The sequence below is a fragment of the Carcharhinus amblyrhynchos genome, chromosome 19, assembly GCF_965287045.1.
Source record: "Carcharhinus amblyrhynchos chromosome 19, sCarAmb.v2.hapA, whole genome shotgun sequence".
In the NCBI taxonomy this organism is placed as follows: domain Eukaryota; kingdom Metazoa; phylum Chordata; class Chondrichthyes; order Carcharhiniformes; family Carcharhinidae; genus Carcharhinus; species Carcharhinus amblyrhynchos.
The window spans coordinates 35,037,947-35,056,884 of record NC_137342.1 but is presented as its reverse complement, the minus strand read 5'-3'; the positions used below and the strand labels follow the sequence as shown (position 1 = coordinate 35,056,884).

The 18,938-nt window shown below is 42.6% G+C and overlaps 2 protein-coding genes across 2 annotated transcripts in view; one reads left to right on the top strand and one right to left on the bottom strand.

The window, feature by feature from the left end:
* Positions 1 to 7,358, top strand: part of LOC145355452 (transportin-3) — a 72,562-nt gene extending 65,204 nt beyond the window's left edge. Inside the window, exons 21-23 of the mRNA XM_080207574.1 lie at positions 455 to 567; positions 2,652 to 2,750; positions 6,541 to 7,358. Of these exons, the coding sequence (XP_080063700.1) occupies positions 455 to 567; positions 2,652 to 2,712 (174 nt within the window). The 3' untranslated portion in view covers positions 2,713 to 2,750; positions 6,541 to 7,358. The remainder of the gene's footprint in view (positions 1 to 454; positions 568 to 2,651; positions 2,751 to 6,540) is intronic.
* A 5,255-nt stretch (positions 7,359 to 12,613) lies between these two features.
* Positions 12,614 to 18,938, bottom strand: part of LOC145355451 (interferon regulatory factor 6-like) — a 46,550-nt gene continuing 40,225 nt past the window's right edge. Inside the window, exons 8-9 of the mRNA XM_080207573.1 lie at positions 15,361 to 15,479; positions 12,614 to 14,872 (exon numbers count right to left, since the gene is read on the bottom strand). Of these exons, the coding sequence (XP_080063699.1) occupies positions 14,675 to 14,872; positions 15,361 to 15,479 (317 nt within the window). The 3' untranslated portion in view covers positions 12,614 to 14,674. The remainder of the gene's footprint in view (positions 14,873 to 15,360; positions 15,480 to 18,938) is intronic.

Below are 18,938 nucleotides of genomic sequence, written 5' to 3'. Positions count from 1 at the left end.
ACAAACACTTGAATCAGGAATGCATACAAATGCAGGTGTAATGTTGGTACTGTCCTCTGGGTTCTATTGCAAGTTATTCAGTGTCCTTAGTTAAAATGCACTCCTATTATCTAAGAGGAAGTATATGTGTGCGAGTGTGTTAATGTATGGTTGTGTCTGAATGAGTAAGCACAATATATGTGTGACTGTGCACGTGTGCCAAACATCTCTACATTCCCCCTTCCTCTTCACCTTGTATATGCAAGAAGGCGCTGTCTGTCAATCAGTGAGATGCTGCCTGTTTTAAAAAGATGATATTCCAATTATAATAAACCAGGAAGTAGCATCTGTCTGACATTTAGACTGTTTTTGGTTAAGGTGTTAATCTCTTCCCAACTCGCATCCTCATCACTCATGCTTTCTCTTTGGACTTTCTATAAATCTTTGGGTGTTTCTTTGCTCTTGTCCCCTGCAGACATTTTGCCGATGGTTGGAAGCTTCACTCAAGTCATTACCTAAAGAAACAGCAGGGGGTGCTATCACAGTAACACACAAGCAGCTGACTGACTTCCACAAGCAAGTCACCAGGTGAGAACAGATGTCTGCAGAGCTGTTCAACGAGCTTGCAAAGACAGCCCTTTCTAATGGGATCACTGTGAATTTTGAGAAGGTGACAAATGCCTGTGTTGGGACACCTGCTGTCTGCAGCCAGCACACTTTGGAATTGGTGAGATTACCTCCCACTGGTCTTTTTAATACATCTATAGTAAAATGGCAGCGTGTCGCTCAGAGATTGCAGCTCACCAATTGCAAAACATTTTTCTGGAATTTTTCTAGCAATGTAAGACAGCCTAACCCATTTCCAGAGAAAGAACAGCTACAAGGAAGGAAAACTTACAACCCTTACTGATGTGCTCAGACCTGTTTATAGTGGAAGTCAATTACTAAGCCTCCGCACAGTACAAGATGCTGGCACTGGGCAAGTTCTGACTCGAATCATACAATACAACCAGTTTTTGTACTCACACACTTCCGAGTCAGGAATGACGCTAAACAGCAGCCCGTGCTGTCTGAGCCCTCAGTGCTCTGAAACTGCTTTCCATATTGTTCAACTCTGAACAAAGGAGATGTTGTAATGGATTGACGTTTTATTATTGCTAATATTTTGAGCAAACTGACTGGGGTAGATGAGTCAGTGATTGTTTGTGCTTCTGTGCAATCTTATTTTTCAATTTTGGCATTGCACCTAAGCTGGATACTGCCACCATTTGAGATTGAGAGGGGAGACCCTGATTGATCTTATTTTTTTGCTCCCCTTACTCCAGTCTTATCATAGATGATTGACCATTACTACTAGGAAAAAGGTGATTAAACACCTGATATAGCCTCACCCAGAAACATGGCAGCGTGATCATTCAGACATTAAATGTGAATCATAGCAAATTTTAGCTTGCACCTGTGGGTCTAGTTTGACAATCGGCAAGTATTTTTAGTGAATGATCACTCTCTGCAGTTTGACTTTAATTTTGTGGAAATTTGTGATTGAATTGGTTGAAACATGACTTGCTTCTCTGTGACCTTCGTGCACTTGCCAATTTAAACAGAGAAAGACGCCGGCTTTTGTAAAGTGGGCTGTCATACAAAAAGCTTTTATTTCTTCTTTATGTTGAGATTTCCTTTTCAGTACAGCATGTTTTGCAATCAAATTGCCCTTTCTTAGTAAACTGTACAAAGACTGTGGATGGCCAGCTGGGTGGACATGCCAGCTCCAGTTCATTAAATTACACAGAGCACGGAGTTCCAAGGTTTGATTCTAGACTGTGTAGTTTGCTAACATCTGTCTGACTAGGTACAGTAGTGCAGCCACTGGATTCTGGCTAATTGTGGCTTCTTAACTCAGAGCTCCTGACTGCTATCCAGTGACCCTCTCTACTGGACAGTGAGTACATGTGCAGATGAGTCCACTGTCCCTCACACTTGAGAAGTACCCACAAAGTGCTTCTAAAAAACACAGAACCCCAAACAAGAAGTGTGAGAAAGGAGAAAAATAAATCGGAATAGGAAATCAAAAGCATTGAAAAGAACAAGATTGCCCATTTTGATTATTTTCTCTATTGATAAATAAATGCAGTGATCTCCTTGGGTAGATGGTTCACCTGGAAGAAGCAATTGATCCTTGCAAAAAATGAGTTCACCTCTGTTGAGACCCATTCACTGAAAAGACTGTCAGTGATGGTGGTTCCTGACACTTGCCTTTCTTGCATTGGCTGTTCTTTAAATCGAAGCTTTGTCATCTTTGAACCTTTGTACAAGTTCCTTTGCCTATTTATAGAGTTAATGCTTTTTGTGATTTCCCTCTTATCTTAACAGTCCCTGAGGCACCTTGTGATTGTGCGTCAATGCATTGTGCGAGCCCAGATAAAAAGAGTATTATTTTAATCCAGGGCTCTGGTAATTTAACGTGGGTTCTATGACATATAATGAATGTAGATCAGTGTTAATGAAGCCCATTTCTCCATGTTATTTTAACCCAGTATTCTGTTAATTTAACCTACTGCTCTGTGCTGCTAATTTATATGGACCATGTTCAATGTTTAATTTAACTCCACGCTCAATGTTGTTTTACCCTAGTGTTCTGTTGATTTAAAATGTGTCTCTTTTACCTGTTGCAGTGCTGATGAATGTAAGAAAGTTTGCTGGGCTTTAAGAGACTTCACACGCCTCTTCCGATAGCTGTGTTCACAAATCCATGACTTGCATCAGTCTCCCAGGTAAGAGCTGTCCATAAATGCAGTTGCAGATGTTAGCTAATTAGACTAATGCCTCTTATCTGAGGGACCAGGAAGGAGTCTCTGGAACATTAGACATTTTTCCTTGCTTCCGGTCTGTCTTGTTTTTTTAAAGTGACCCTCCTTTTTGCACTCCATCACCATGGAAACTTATTGGTGTCATTTAATCTCCCAGATCACTACTTAGGGAGGTGGATATGCGATCCTTAAAATCATTCCAAGGTGGGAAGTAGTGGCAATGTCAGTGGACTAGTAGTCCAGAGGCCTAGGTTAATACTCTGGAGAAACTGGTACAAATCCTATCACAGCAGCTGGTGGAATTTAAATTCAATTAATTCATGAAACAAATCTGAAATTGGAAGCTAGGCTCAATAATGGTAACAATTAAACTATTATCAATTATTGTAAAAATCCACCTGATTCACTAATGTGGAAACATACCATCCTTACCTCTTCTGGCCCATTGTGTGATTCCACAATGTGGTTAACTCTCATTTGAAATGGCTTAGTAAGCCACTCAATTCAAAAGCATTTATGGGCAACAGATGCTGGCCTTACCTGTGTTAGCCACATAGTCATAAAAACCCTACAGTGCAGAAAGAGGCCACTCAGTTCATTGAGTCTGCACCAACCACAATCCCACCCAAGACCTATCCTCGTCACCCCACATACTTACCGCACTAATCCCTCTAACCTACGCATCCTGGGACACTAGGGTTAATTTAGTATGGCCAGTCAACTTATCCTACACATCTTTGGACTGTGGGAGGAAACTGGAGCAACTGGAGGAAACCTACGTAGAGACAGGGAGAATGTGCAAACTCCACACAGAGTGACCCAAGCCAGGAATCAAACCCGGGTCCCTGGAGCTGTGATGCAGCAGTATTTGCCACTGTGCCACACATCGAATAGGAGATGAAAAAAGGGATGAATTGCGTGCTAGGTTTATGGACTGCATGCCTTCCTCTGAGGTGTCTTCCTCCCACTTATTTAAGGAGAATTTTAAAGCCATCTGACTCTTTCTGTCTCCCACACACACTCTTTGCTTTTCTTTCTCCCCCTGGTTGAACAGTTGGAGGTAGTGCAGGTTGTCCTCACTCACATGCAATTTCCAATAGGGACTCACTGAATTGCTGTGCTGGAAAATGTTCTTCTTCGGAGCTCTCCACCACCAAGACAAATTGTATAACCCAGTTAACCTACCTGAAGTCTGACAACTTGGTTGAGGAACTAGGGGATCTGCAAGTCCCTCACTGAACCACTGGGCAATTTCAGAGCCTTTACTCTGAGGTGCCTTCTCCTCTTCGTGAGACAAACTTCAACAGTGACCTAGAGACTTTCTCCCCAGTTGCCTGCAGTGTTAGTCTGAAGCTGCCTGCTTCATTTGATCTGTTCTAACTTTACAGCAGCACCGGTTTTCCCATTTCACATAGCAGTCATCCTGATTATGAGCAGTGAGATATTTATCGTGCCTCTTCCTGTGCTCTCACCAGAGAGTCTCCCTTTGTCTCCTCCGCTGCCACTTTTCAAAATGTTGATTTGTTGGAAGGGGGGCTCACCCATTCCTGCACTTTGCTTTGGAAGAAATATCTCAACATTTTGCCAGCTGAAACCTATCCCACCAGTGGTAATCGTTTCTCTCTCACCAGCCTGAGCTGTACCTTCCCTCCTTCTGCAGCCTTTTCATTCCCACCCCACCCCAATAGCTATTCCTCTACTTTCTCCCTAGGTGTGGTATCTTCCAATTCATTTTCCTGGTGTTTCAAGATGTCTCTTTCCCTGCAGGGAGTGATTTGCAAATACAACAACTTGTATTTACATCATGCTGTTAACATCAGAAAATTGTCCTATGGTGGTTCAAAGGAGCACGTGAAGCAATGCTGACACAAAGAGCAGATGGTCAAAGATATAGGTTTTAAAGCACATTTTAACAGTGGAAAGAGAGGCAGGGAGGTTTAGGGAGAAAATTCCAGATCTTGGAGCCTGAGCAGCTGAAAGCATGGCCGCTAATAGGGCAGCAATTAAGATTGGGGTTAGATGAGCGTAAATATTGTAGGATTGTGGGGCTGGAGATTATAGAGATAAGGAATGTGGAAAGGTGGAGAATTTTAACGTCAAGATGTTGGTTAACTGGAAGTGTGGTAGATAAGTGTGCACAAGGGTGATTAGTGAATGGGACTTGATATGAATAAGGACACAGGTAGCAAAGCTTTGGATGACCTCAAATTTACAAATGGTAGAATGTGGGGCAATAGTTGAGGTTAAAGATACTAAGGCATGAATGAGGGTTTCAGTAGTAGATGAGCTGAACAAGGACAAAGTCAGCTGATTGTTATGCAGGTGGAAATATGCAGTCTCAGTGTGAGTATGTGGTTAGCAGCTCATTCTGGGGTCAAAAACACCAAGATTGTGACAAGTCTGGTTACATAAGAACATAAGAACATAAGAAATAGGAGCAGGAGTAGGCCATCTAGCCCTTCGAGCCTGCCCCGCCATTCAATAAGATCATGGCTGATCAGTTCCACTTTCCCGCCCTCTCCCCATAACCCTTAATCCCCTCTCTTATCAAGAACCCATCAACCCGCTTCTTAAAAATATTTAGCGAGGCAGCCTCCACCACTTCAACGGGCAGAGAATTCCAGAGATTCACCACCCTTTGAGTGAAGAAGTTCCTCCTCAACTCCGTTCTAAACCGCCTCCCCTTTATCTTGAGGCTGTGCCCCCTAGTCCTACTGTCTTTTTTGAGCGGGAAGAGTCTCTCCACCTCTATCCTATCCATCCCATTCATCATCTTATACGTCTCAGTGAGATCTCCCCTCATTCTTCTAAACTCTAACGAGTACAAGCCTAGTTTATTCAGCCTCTCCTCATAGCTCAATCCCCTCAACTCCGGTATCAGCCTAGTAAACCTCCTCTGTACTCCCTCCAGGGCCAAAATATCCTTGTGCAGATGCGGCGCCCAAAACTGCACACAGTACTCCAGCTGCGGCCTCACCAATGCCCTACACAGCTGCAGCAAGACCTCCCTACTTTTATATTCAATCCCCCTCGCTATGAAGGCCAGCATCCCATTCGCCTTCCTGACCACCTGCTGCACCTGCAAGCTGGGTTTTTGCGACTCATGCACAAGGACCCCGAGGTCCCTCTGCACCGTCGCCTGCTGCAGTTTTTCGCCACGTAAGTAATAGTCCTTCCTACCATTCTTCCTACCAAAGTGGACCACCTCACACTTGCCAACATTAAATTCCATTTGCCATTTCCTGGCCCATTCGCCCAGCCTATCTAGATCCTTCTGCAGACTCTCCACACCCTCCGCACAATTTGCCTTTCCCCCAATCTTGGTGTCATCAGCAAATTTCGACACCCTGCACTCGGTTCCCTCCTCCAGATCATCTATATAAATGGTAAATAGCTGAGGCCCCAGCACCGACCCCTGGGGCACCCCACTAGTCACCAGCCTCACAGTTGCCATGATCGGGGTTGGAGTCAGTAGCTGAGGATGGAGTTTGTTTCAGGAGCAGAGAGCAATGGCTTCAGTCTTACCAGCACTTGATCAGAGGAAATTTCTGTTTGTCCAGTATTTATGTTGGATATTTAGTGTGAACTCCACTGCGGCTAAATTATCAGAAAGGTGATGGTGAGTGTGTCATCGGCGTCCGTGTGAAATCTAACATGCTGCCTTTGGAGTTGGCATATTATTCAATTCCACTCAGTATATATTTAAAAGTTCTTTTGCAAGCTTTCCTGAAGTTGTTGTTTATTCTTTCCACAGAGGACTGTGTCTCAAAACAAAAGACCAGAAATGCAAATCAAAATAAAACCCAAAATGCCATGGCCGGGTCCCAGCGAGAGCAAATGGGACAAACAATCACAAGCAGAGGTCTGTAGCCTGGGAGAGAAGTGCCAAACGCCCTACTGCATAACGCCACATGGGTGCCGCTTCCCTGGCATTGTGCATCAGGGCTTGCAAGGGATGGGGGAGACCCAGGATTTTTGTCCCCCTCCCGGCATCAAGATGGCTTCAACAGGGGATCGACAGCATGAAAGAACAGCAGCCAAAATGACTGGTGGCAGAAATTCAATTGCCTCGAGCTTGTATGTAAAAGAAGGATCTGGAATAAACCAGCTTTTAAATCAGCCAGAGTTCCTTCAGGGAGGAGTTTGTTTTGTTTATTTTTTGGGTGGGGTGGGTAGGCTGGGGCAGGGGGAATTATTGTGCATAGCACAAGAGACTTTCTTAATGATTTTTAAAATGAAAATCATATTTAGTGTTCATGTTTAATGGACAAAAGGACAGAATGAGCTTTGTAACCTCAGCTGTGTCACAACTTAAAAAAAAATTAGGAAGAGCATTAATAAAAAAACACACAAAAAATCCAGAATTCCTAAAACGGAGCCATGGATCTCTGGGACGTGGAGTTGTGGATCTGAGTCCGACCTTAGTGAGGAGGGAGGGGTGGAAGAGTTTCACCTCCATTGGTTGTGAAGATTTTGACTGAGACTGAATAACAGGTCAGAATAAAAAAACGAGTGAAGGGGCGGGTGGACAGTGGCTGTTACAGAAACATACCAGAATAGCACTGTTGAGCTGGGCGGGTGGGGATGGGGGCAGGAATCTCTGTAGAGGGGGTGGGGAGGGTAGTGCGGGGGGGAATGAGGGTGTGCAAGTGCTGTTCCGTCTGGTGTTGTAACCATTTCGAGAACAATTAAAAAAAATGAATATGAATAAGTGTGTGTGTGGCTGTTTTTATAGTGAAAGTTCAGGTAGCAACAGCTTCCATAGAGTTTACAGCACAGAACACAAGTCATTCAGCCCAACTAATCTGTACTGGTGCTTTTGCTCTGCACAAGCCTCCTCTAACTTAGTAACATATCCGTAAATCCATTTCTATCTCACATACACATGTAGCTTTCCCTTAAATGCATTGATGCTATTCACCTCAATTGTATCAGATGAGAACAAACTCCACTGTCTCACCACCCGCTAAAGACTTTAACAAGCGTCTCAATGTGACCTTGCAGCTTCCGGCTGGACCTAGGCATTGCTATATTAGTTTCAAACCTAACTGACACACCCACAGCATTCATAGAAGGTTAACCACTGGCCCCTTTGTTGAAGTGTGGCGGTTGGGAAATCCACCTCCACCAGTTTGTGAATCACTTTGGGAAGGACTACGCCAAGGGAAGAACCTCAATAAGGATCCTTCATACACCTCCCCCCTCCCTTCCAGGGTGCTGCACCATACGCATGCATCAGACTTGCTCATGAGTCACTGAGCTGGTGAAGGGTGTCTTTTTTTCAGATCAGGAACAGGTTGACACTTCCTTATGACAGAAATTTCACTTCCCTGCTTTAGTTTTTCTCTTCAGAAATGTTAAGACTTTTTAAACAGAAAGGACAGTGAAAGCGACTAAGATTGTGAGTGTCATCTTTCTCATAGCAAGTCGTGAAGGAAAGTTGGACTTGTTTTCTTCCAAAAAAGGGAGACATTTGAGATAGTCTGTTTATTGCAGTAGGCTAATCATTGTCATTTCATTGTGATTTCAAGCCTAGCTCAGGTTGATGGGATGTAAGAGTTTGCTCTCTGCATATTGTAAGTTAGGAATAATCTGCATCTTATTCCTCTTGCAGACATTGTTTCTTATACAATGGGTAGAGAGGCAGCTGAGCTGCAGTGAGAAGAGTGGTAAAGTCAAGATTGGGAAGAATATTGCAGATAATAAGCAGTGACTTGATATTAAGTATTTAAAAAATGCTAGAAATACTTGGCTGAACAGGTTAACATCTGTGGAGAGAGAAACGGTTAATGTTTCATATATAAAAAAAGTGACCCTTCGTCTGAACTGGAAAATGTAACAGGCTTTAAGCACAGAGGCATAAGACAGAAAAAAACAAAAGGTCTGAGTGTTTTAAATGACAGACTACACGGTGCAAGGTAAAAGGAGACAGTAATGAGATAAGTAAAGAAACAAAAAATATGTCTTAAGATCAAAAGCAGAATCATTTCTAGCACTGCTATCCTATATTTGGAAAAAAAGAGGTGTCACTGGCAGTTTTCCAATCCTCCAATATTTCTCCAGAATCCAAGGATTTTTGAAAAATTACAACCAATGCATCCACAATCTCTAGCTACTTATTTTAGGATCCTATTATGTAAGTCATCAGGGCCAGGGGACTGATCTGCCTTTAAAAGAGAAAAAAGAACAAAATCAGCCCAGAAAACAGGCCCTTCGGCCCAACGAGCCCACGCCGCTATCTCAACACCACCAGTCCACCTCTCTACCCATGACCCCTATCTAATGTTTTATGGCCATCCAGCTACAGTAGCTTCATTGCAAATCTACTTGTGACACTAAAATATTTATAGGATCAAGAGAAATCAGAGTGTACTGGTTCTTGTAATACCATGGGGCGAATCCATAAAGATGGATGGAAAATATCTGTTTAATTCCTATGCAATTTCCTTGTTCCTCATAACTGTCTCCCCAGATTCATTTTCTAAAGGGCCTATGGTCACCTTGACTTCTCACTCATTTTATATGTTTAAAAAAGCTCTCGTCAGTTTTTACATTCCTTGCTAGTTTGCCCTCGAAGTTTATTTTCTCTCCTTATTATCTTTTGAATTCTTTGCTGGATTTTGAATTTATCCCAGTCTTTGGGGTTATCATTGACTTTTGTCTCCTTGTATGCTTTTCTTTCAACTTCATACTCTCCTTAACTTCCTTGGGTCATCATGGTTGGTTTATTCCTCTTATATATCCCAGTAAGGAGGAAAGATTGGGAGAGTCATGAATTACCTCCTTAAGTATTTGCCACTGCTTGCTTACTGTCTTGTCTGCTAATCTATCTGCCTAGTATACTTTGGCTAACTCTAACCTCACTTCATTGTAATTCTCTTTAAGTTAAATAGTTGTTTCTGACCCAAGTTTCTCACTCTGAAACTGGATATTAAATTTATCATGCTATGATCACTTGCTAGTGGATCTTTTACTTGAAGTCATTTATTAAACCTGCCTCATAGCCTGTTCCCTGGTTGTCTCCATGACATATTGTTCTACGAAACTATTGCTAATGCACTGTATGAAATCATTGTCATAGCAACCCTTTCCAACTTGATTAACCCAATCAGCATGAAGATTAAAGTCACCCAAAATTATTTCTCTACTCTTTGTATGTGCTTTTATTATTTGATGATTCATACCCTTACAGCAGAGACACTGTTTGGGGGTCTATACACTATTATGTCTTCTTTCACTTGCTGCTTTTTACCTTCACCCATATGGACTGAACATCATCTGAGTGTAGTCTCTCACAACTGACCTAATTTCAACTCTTATTAGCAGTGCTACTTCACTATCTTTTGTCTAGCCAAAAGGTCAAATGTCCCTGAATGTTAAGTCCCAGTTTTGATTTCTTTTTAACCACATCTTCATAATGTCTATGAGATCATAGCCATTTAGCTTGATTTGTGCCATCAATTCATCTCCCTTATTCTGAATGTTTCATGCATTAAGATACAAAGCTTTTAGACTTGCCTTTTTTTTGCCATTTTTAGTCGTCCTAATTTTTCTTAGTACTGTGGCCCAATTTGCATCTTGTCCTTGAATACTCGATCTACTGTTTTGCATTTTTTTTTACTGCTGTTCCTGTTCCTTTCACTTGTCACCCTGCTTAGGTTCCCATTCCTCTGCCATTCTAGTTTAAACACTCCTTAAACACACTAGCAAATACTTGCCCCAGGACATCAGTCCTGGGTCCTGCCCAGGTGCAACCCATCCACTTTGTATAGGTCCTACCTCCTGAGAACAGGTCCCAATGTCTCAGGAATCTGAAACCCTCCCCCTTGCATCATCTTTCCAGCCACATATTCATCTGATATATCCTGGTGTTTCAACTCTGACTTGCATGTGGCACTCGTAGCAATCCTGAGATCACTACCTTTGAGGTCCTTCTTTTCAACTTACTTCCTAATTCCCAATATTTGGCTTTTAGAACCTCATCACTTTCTTTACCTATGTCATTTGGTACTGATGTGTACAATGACCACTGGCTGTTCATCTTCCCCCTCCAGAATGTTCTTTGACCACTCTGAGACATCCTTTATCCAAGCATCAAGGAGGCAACATACCATCCTGGAGTCTTGCTTCTGTGACTGCAAACACCTATCTATCATCTGATGAAGGGGCAGTGCTCTGAAAGCTTGTGGCTTGTGCTACCAAATGAATCTGTTGGATTTTAATCTGGTGTTGTGAAATTTCTTACTGTGTTTCCCGAGAGGCCATTATCCCCAATGGTATCCAAAATGAGATATCTGTTTTACAGGGGAATGGCTATAGGGGATAACTGCATTTGTTCTTTCAGAATCAAAGCAATCTCTCTATGCTGCATTATGCTTATTGCATTCTTTAAGATGGAGGACAGTCAAATCAATTTTCAAATCAATATAAGGAGTTGGTGTTATTTTGAATTTTATAACTATTTGAGATTCTTAACAAGAAAATCTCAGCCATCTTCCCTGCTTAACAACTCATTTCTCCCAGAAACTTTTCAACAGCTATTAGGCCCCCAATTAACACTTGTTTTAGGTGTATACCTGAGATAGCCAAAAAAATGCACTGTAAATCTAGCAGTGGACTCTGTGCCTACACAGCAGGCAGACTGTGCCACTGCTCTATTTGATGTGTTTTGTAAGAAAATGTACATTTGTACCCCATTAGTGATCATACCTAGACATCATGCTTTCTGTTTCTTTTCCTCAACCTCCCCCTCTTATTATCCTCTTTACTGTCCCCTTTTATTGTCACTATAATGCTCCTTACAGTGAGGGGCCAGGAACTGCAACCAGCAATCATATATCAAACCCAATTATATCTGCAAAAACACCTCCTGGGGGGGAGGGGTGGGGGGACATTAACTTGTGGGTAAATTTATGGATGGCTCCTTTACAGCACTACTTTATACTATTATGTACAATCCTCAGGGTGTGATAATACTGCACTGCCAGTAATATGTAAAAATAGGGGGTACAGTTGGCTAACTAACAACTAGACATCACATTCCACACTCCTTGTCTGTCAGATCATTGTCAAAACTTTATTTTAATCACTGATCAAACCTGAAATACAAGAGGTGCCTGTTTCTGTGAATACACAACTAACTCATTGCCCAAGGCAATGCTGAGGCCCTGTTCCTCAGCTAGTTAGATATTTTATGAAGTTCAGACAATATTGATCGTGTATCTGGCAGCTGGGGATCCGCAGGATGATAATCCTTGGTGACATTCACCCACCCCAAAATTCCCCAATAACATCATGCAACCCTGGATCAGGTAAGAACTGTCAACCCACCAGTTAAAGCTAATGAAGTGTAAATCAGTCAATCCAAAGTTAAAATTGTCTTCATGTGTTGCACATAATAATGAACATTCCACATTGTTGTGATAGTGAACAGAAATGGGTCAAACACACAAGTTGGCTGGTACCAATGTTTCTGTGCATTGTGTGCAATCCTACAAAATTAGAAGCTCCTTTAACAGAACGAGTTGCACTGTGTAACAGTCTGCAAAATATCTAATCCTGCAGAAGAGGTTAAGATTGAAGCAATCACACTAACTGTCTGCACAGTGCCTGCCCTCAATTTTTGCTCTAGAATCTTCCAAACAGTAGTAGCGTAGGTCGAAACAAAATGAATTAAGAGAAATTCTTTTTTAGTACGAGAAAAGGACCCGATACGTAAGTAACAACACTTAACTTCCTTCTTTTTTAAGAATTCCCCGAATGCAAAACAGATTTGAAAGGCCTACAAGGAGCAGATAAAGCCAAATAAATCACTGACAAGAGCTGAGTTGGAGTAGTATCTTTAATTCTGGGCACCACACTCTATGAAGAATGTCAAAATTTTGGAGATAGCACAGAAGTGATTTACTAGAATGGAATTGGGATGAGGGAGCTGGAGCTACCTGTTCTGTAAATCAGTGTTATATAGTGCAAGACTGACACCCAAATTACAGGGATACAACTGTGCCCACTAGTTCTGTATGTCAGTGTTACACACTGACAGCTCACCACTATTGTACCTAATGTTGCACAATGACTGACTTGTATTCGCCTGTACCGTATCCAAGTGTTATACAGCTCCAAATGCTCTCTCTAGACACATTCCATGATTGGAAGGACAACATCTGGGACTGTTTTTTAACTGTGAGTGAGTCTCACCATTCAGATAGTACCACTGATGGCAACCATTCCCTGAAAGGCAGGTCTGTCAAGCCAGTACAAAAGTTGATTAGCTGCATTCACTGCCTCCACAATCGTGATTCCACGTACATTTACCTTGGAGTGTGATAGAATCTGTGTCCATGTGTGCTGGGTAAGCTAGCAGCCTGTGGACATGGTAACATTTTAAGTTTAGGATTTTCCTATGCTTGTTACATTTGTGCCTGCCCAGTAAAAGAGTCAGGTCTTCTGAGAGAGTTGACTAGGTCATCCCACTCTGTTGAAGAGTCAGTCTTTTTCAGTCAGGCAGAGTGGCCAGAGGCAGTTGAAAATAGTGGCCAATTTCATACAGCTGGAATCCTGTTATCAGCTGTGGGGAGCTGAGTTGGCTGATTCCAGATAGATGGGGTTTGGGAGAAACACAGAGAGCTTATCAGTAATTAAGGGCTGGAGGGCAGGCTGAGGAACCAGGGGAATCTAGTCTCAGGAGGTAAGATTGAAAACCCTTGGAATGAAGCAGCCATTGAGGCAGTCCGAATTGAAGTGGCTTTGAAGGAGTTCAAAGGCTAGCTCTTCAAAAGTGCAGAAGTTCTATCCCTTGTGGAAGCCGAGTTTGTTGGATCTGACATTTGGGTGGGTTCCTGAGAAATCCATGGGATTTGTTGACCACATCAGACGCGCACGTTGGGGTATTTGATTGCTGACTGTTTAACTTGTCTCAAGTTCATTCTGAATGTTCGAGCATAAGCAAATATAGTTCTTTTTTACTTCCCTAAGTTTGTTCAAGACCTGTGGAATCTTGTGGCTTTTTTCACTTAACAAGTGTCCTAGATCTCAAACTGTGTCTACTTCGAAAGAAATGTTACTAGTCTCTAACCAGATCGGACCAAGCATTTGTGCGTCTGGATCAGGATCATAAAAGACATAAATAATCCTGAAGTTCTAAATTTATCAACACACTAATCAACAAAAAAGTACAAAAGCACTTAAAAAAAAAATTTATATTGCAGAAGCATTGCAAACAAAACGTGGAGAGTGCAGGGGAATGGCACTGTGAACGGACACGGAGAAAAATTCTGCTGTTAGCAACTCTGGACGTTCTCATATCCCAACCAAACCAATGATTGTAACAGTAGCAACCACCATTGGTTACACAATGAGTGGTATACAGGGAATCCCCTCTGGAGGATACAGTCAGCATTCTGTGATGTGAAATATATTCTCATCATCTTCAAAGTTTAAAAGATTGCAATATGTACACACAGTGAGTTCTGATCGCTAAATAAAAAGGAGTTAGTCATCTCTAGACACACAGCTGTGAGCCTTAAAACTACTGACAGGTGCTTTTAGTTAGGATTAAGGAGTTGTCTCTGAGCAGTTGTTATGCCCTCCATGGTATTGCAATCTGACAGAAGCAGGATGAAGCAGCCTTTGAAGAGAAGGTAATAATAAAAAGGCAAATGTAAAAATCCATGCTAAGGGAATAAGAGGAGCTCATTTGTCTTGAACACTTCTACTCCAAGTTTCACATTGAGAGCATAAAAGTCTAGGGTTTGTCTTATTGTCTGCCTTGGCTCGAACTCTCAAGTCTCCTCCTCAAAGGACATCAGCAGCAGATTTAGAGCCCCAGTCTGAGAAACACAGCAGCATTCTGGGAAGTTTAAGGTTACACTGCTGTGTGCTTTGTAACTTCACTGTAGGTTGGCGGGCTGCATCGGCCATTGTCCCTGGCTCTGTTGGGACTGAAGTAACCGGTGGAGTTCTTTAAACTGAAACACTACGTTGTCCTTAAGGTCCGGATTTGAGATCTGCAGACGGATACTCGTACTGTCGAATGACAACTCCCCCGAAAACATCTCAAACATCATGCGAGCCACAACTGGAATCACCTGAATCAGCCCAGGGAATAGGAAAAGATCGAATGTCAAAACCATAAGATAGATTTATATCAGGACTTCTTTTGCAGCAGGAATCTCACCACTGGGACACTCTTAAGTGGCCAATTCATCAGCACAGCACCATTATAAGTAGCAAACTGTTCTGGACTGAAGATTGTTTCTTGCTTTTAAACAATGGACCCGCCCATGTAAAGAGGAATGTGTCACAGGATCCCTCATGAGTAGGGAAATTAGAACTCAAAATCTTCCCTGGGAAGGATGTCCACTATGGGATTCCTCATGGAGACAGTGTCCATATAATGGGATGCTCCCCTGGGAGGTATCCATTCTAAGATGACAACAGCTTCCCGATACCCCACTTAAGGGGCCATTCTTTGTGTACAAACCCAGAGATTTCAGCAAACAGCAATAGGATCCACTGGGTGCCCAACTCAGAGTTGCAGACCACCCACCTTGCCCCATCTATTTTGCCCTGTTACCTGCACCATGATCAGCTTCTTTTCCTTGGGTTTACCATCTGGCCATTCCTCACCAAAGCAGAGCTGGATCTCGTAGAGCGGGGCAACACTAGTCTGTCCTTTCTGGTACATTATCAATTCTGTGTAAGGAAGGGACAACATGGAAAGGAGAAATGTTTTTAAAACTGTATTTGTTTACTTTAAACTTCCCTTCTTTGGTTTCAAATTCCATAATGGTCTGCCCCTTCTCATTTCATACTACCTACTCTAACCCATAGCATTCTCAGATCTCTCTGCTCCTCCAATTTGCTCTCTTTGTGCATACACAGTTTTAATTGTTCCAACAATGTGGCCATGCCTTCAGTTGTCTGAGCCTTAAGCACTGGAATCCTCTCACTAAACCATCTTTCCTCCTCAAGACACATGGTAAATCCTGCCTCTTTGAACAAGCTTACCATCGTTTGTCATTTACAGGGGATCCTGGGAGCTTGTCAATATTTACTGAAGAAGAAAAGGCCGTGGAGGAAGAAAACACTTGTGATGAAGACACTAGAATTCAAGGAGTGCAGATATCTTGGAGCTTTGTGGAACTGGAGGACAAGGCCATAAAGGGATTTGAAAACAAGGATGAAAATATTAAAATCCAGTTGTTGTTTAACTGGGAGCCTGTGTAGGTCAACAAGCACAGGGATAATAGATTAACTGGACACGGGCAGCACAGTTATCGATTACCTCAAGTTTATGGAGGATAAACTGTGGAAGGCTGGCCAGGATTATGTTGGAATGGTTAATGTGGAGGTAACAAATACTTGAGGTTTCAGCAGCAGCAGCTGAGGGAGGGATGGAGACTGGGTGATGTTACAGAGGATGTGGTCGGAAGCTCATCACAGGAATCAAATATGTAAATGGTCAAGTTCAGTGTCCACCAGTCAGATAGTTGGAGCCTTTTTCCCAGGGTAGAAATATAAATTATTAGGGAACATTTATTTAAAGTAAAAGGGGGAATGTTTAAAAGAAATATGAGGGGCAAGTTTTTTTTTTACACAGAGGGTGTTAAGTGCCTGAAATGCACAGCCAGAGGAAGTGGTAGAAGCAGATACAATAGCAATGTTAAGAGTCATCTTGACAGATACATAAATACAGCAGGAATAAAGAGATATGGACCACATTGAGGCAAAAGATCTTTAGCTTAGAAAGGCGTCATGTGTTGGTGCAGGCTTGGTATTCCTGTGCAATACTATTCTTTGACAGTTGCAAGAGAGAAGAATGGAGTCAGTGGCTGGAGGGAACCAAGTTTGTAGCGGGAGCCGAAAGATTTTAAGTAATTCAAGACCCATCCACTTCCACAGAATTAAAAATCAGACTCAATGTTTTTGGTCTCACCAATATTGGAGGAAATTCCTAATCATCCAGTACTGGTCGCCTGGTAATTTAGCAGTAGTGGAAGAATTGTGACAAAATAGTGGTGAAGTGGAGCCAGGTTTTGCCAGCATACATAAAAATTAACATAGCTTTTCCCTGCCTCTACACTACAGTTAAACCTGTTACGTCACCAACTTTTCCCAGTTCTGATGAAAGGTCATTGATCTGAAACATCAACTGTGTTTCTCTCTCTCCCGGCCTGCTGAATTTTCCAGAATATTCTGTTTTATGTGAAAACGAATGTTGCACTTTTGGATGATGTCACCAAGGGGGGAGTATGTGGAAGAGAAATCAAGAATATACCCTTGGGGGACACCACACCTAAAAGTGTAGAAGCAGGAAGAGAAGCTATTGTAAGTTATACTCTGCCTGTGATCACTGAGAACAGTCGAAATTTTCGGGGGAGTCCCCGGGAGTGAGTCGAAATTTTCGGGGGAGTCCCCGGGAGTGAGTCGAAATTTTCGGGGGAGTCCCCGGGAGTGAGTCGAAATTTTCGGGGGAGTCCCCGGGAGTGAGTCGAAATTTTCGGGGGAGTCCCCGGGAGTGAGTCGAAATTTTCGGGGGAGTCCCCGGGAGTGAGTCGAAATTTTCGGGGGAGTCCCCGGGAGTGAGTCGAAATTTTCGGGGGAGTCCCCGGGAGTGAGTCGAAATTTTCGGGGGAGTCCCCGGGAGTGAGTCGAAATTTTCGGGGGAGTCCCCGGGAGTGAGTCGAAATTTTCGGGGGAGTCCCCGGGAGTGAGTCGAAATTTTCGGGGGAGTCCCCGGGAGTGAGTCGAAATTTTCGGGGGAGTCCCCGGGAGTGAGTCGAAATTTTCGGGGTATTTTCGATATTTGCAGTGAATCCCTGGGAGTAACTCAAGATTTGTAGGGGATCGCCAGGAGTGAATCAATATCTGCAGAGGATTTCTCAGGAGTGCCTCAATATTTTTGAGGATTGCTGAGAGTGAATTTGCAAGGGATTTCCTGGGAGTGGTTGATATTTGCAGGGAGCTCGAGGTACCTGTCAATAGTGAAAGGGAGGTTCCCTGTAAACCAAATTCTCTGCCATGTATAGACATGAAACTTGTTGCCAATTAGAGATCCTTATTTAGAGCATGCCCTTTGCTTGCTGCTGCAATCTGAGATTGTAAGCTTGTACTGTGTTAAAGGTGTAACACCCACCATGCTGCTGCCCTGAGTCAGAAGATTATGGATTCATCTTCTACTCAGAAATCTGAGCACAAATCTAGACAGGGTCTTCCTACGCAGTACTGAAGGAGCAACTCACATTTTAAAATACTCATCCGTGGCTTCAAATCTCTCAATAGTATTGGGAGATGATGGCCTAGTGGTATTATTGCTAGATTATCAATCCAGAAACCCAGCTAATGTTCTGGGAATCTGGGCTTGAATTCCATTAGGGTAGATGGTGAAATTTGAATTCAATAAGATAAATATCTGGAACTAAGAATCTACTGATCATGAAACTATCGTCAGAGAAACCCATCCGGTTCACTAATGCCCTTTAGGGCAGGAAATCTGCAGTCCTTACCTGGTCTGGCCTATATGTGACTCCAGAGCCACAAACATGTGGTTGACTCTCAACTGCCCTCAGACAACTAAGGATAGACAATAAATGTTGGCCTGCCAGTGGTGCCTATGTCCCACAAATGAATATTGTCATTTCCTATCTCTGCAAGTTCCTCCAGCTCCAATATCCTGAGATTTTTGTGCTCTACTAGTTTTGGTCTCTATGTGTCTCCAATTTTCTTTGGTCATTGGTGGGTGTGCCTTCAGCTGTCCTGGCCCTAAGCCTGGAATTCTCTCATTAAATCTCTGTCTTTCTATCTCTCTCTTGCCCTTTAAGATGTTCCTTAAAGCTTACTTTTGACCAAGTTCTACCATATTTCCTGATATAACAGTATCAAAATCTTTGTAGTAATTGCTCTTGTTTTACTACGTGAAAGGTGCTATATAAATGGAAGTTGTTATTGTCACCTTTCAGGTGAGGTATTAAACTGAAGGTGTGCCTGTCTGTTCAAGTGAAAATAAAAGATCCTACGCACTATTCTGAATAGAGAAGGTGAGTTTCCTTCAGTGGTCTGGCCAGTGCTTACGCCCCCCAATCACCATAATTAAAAAGCAGGTTATCATATCATCACATTGCTGTTTGTGGAAGCCTACTATGAGAAAATTGG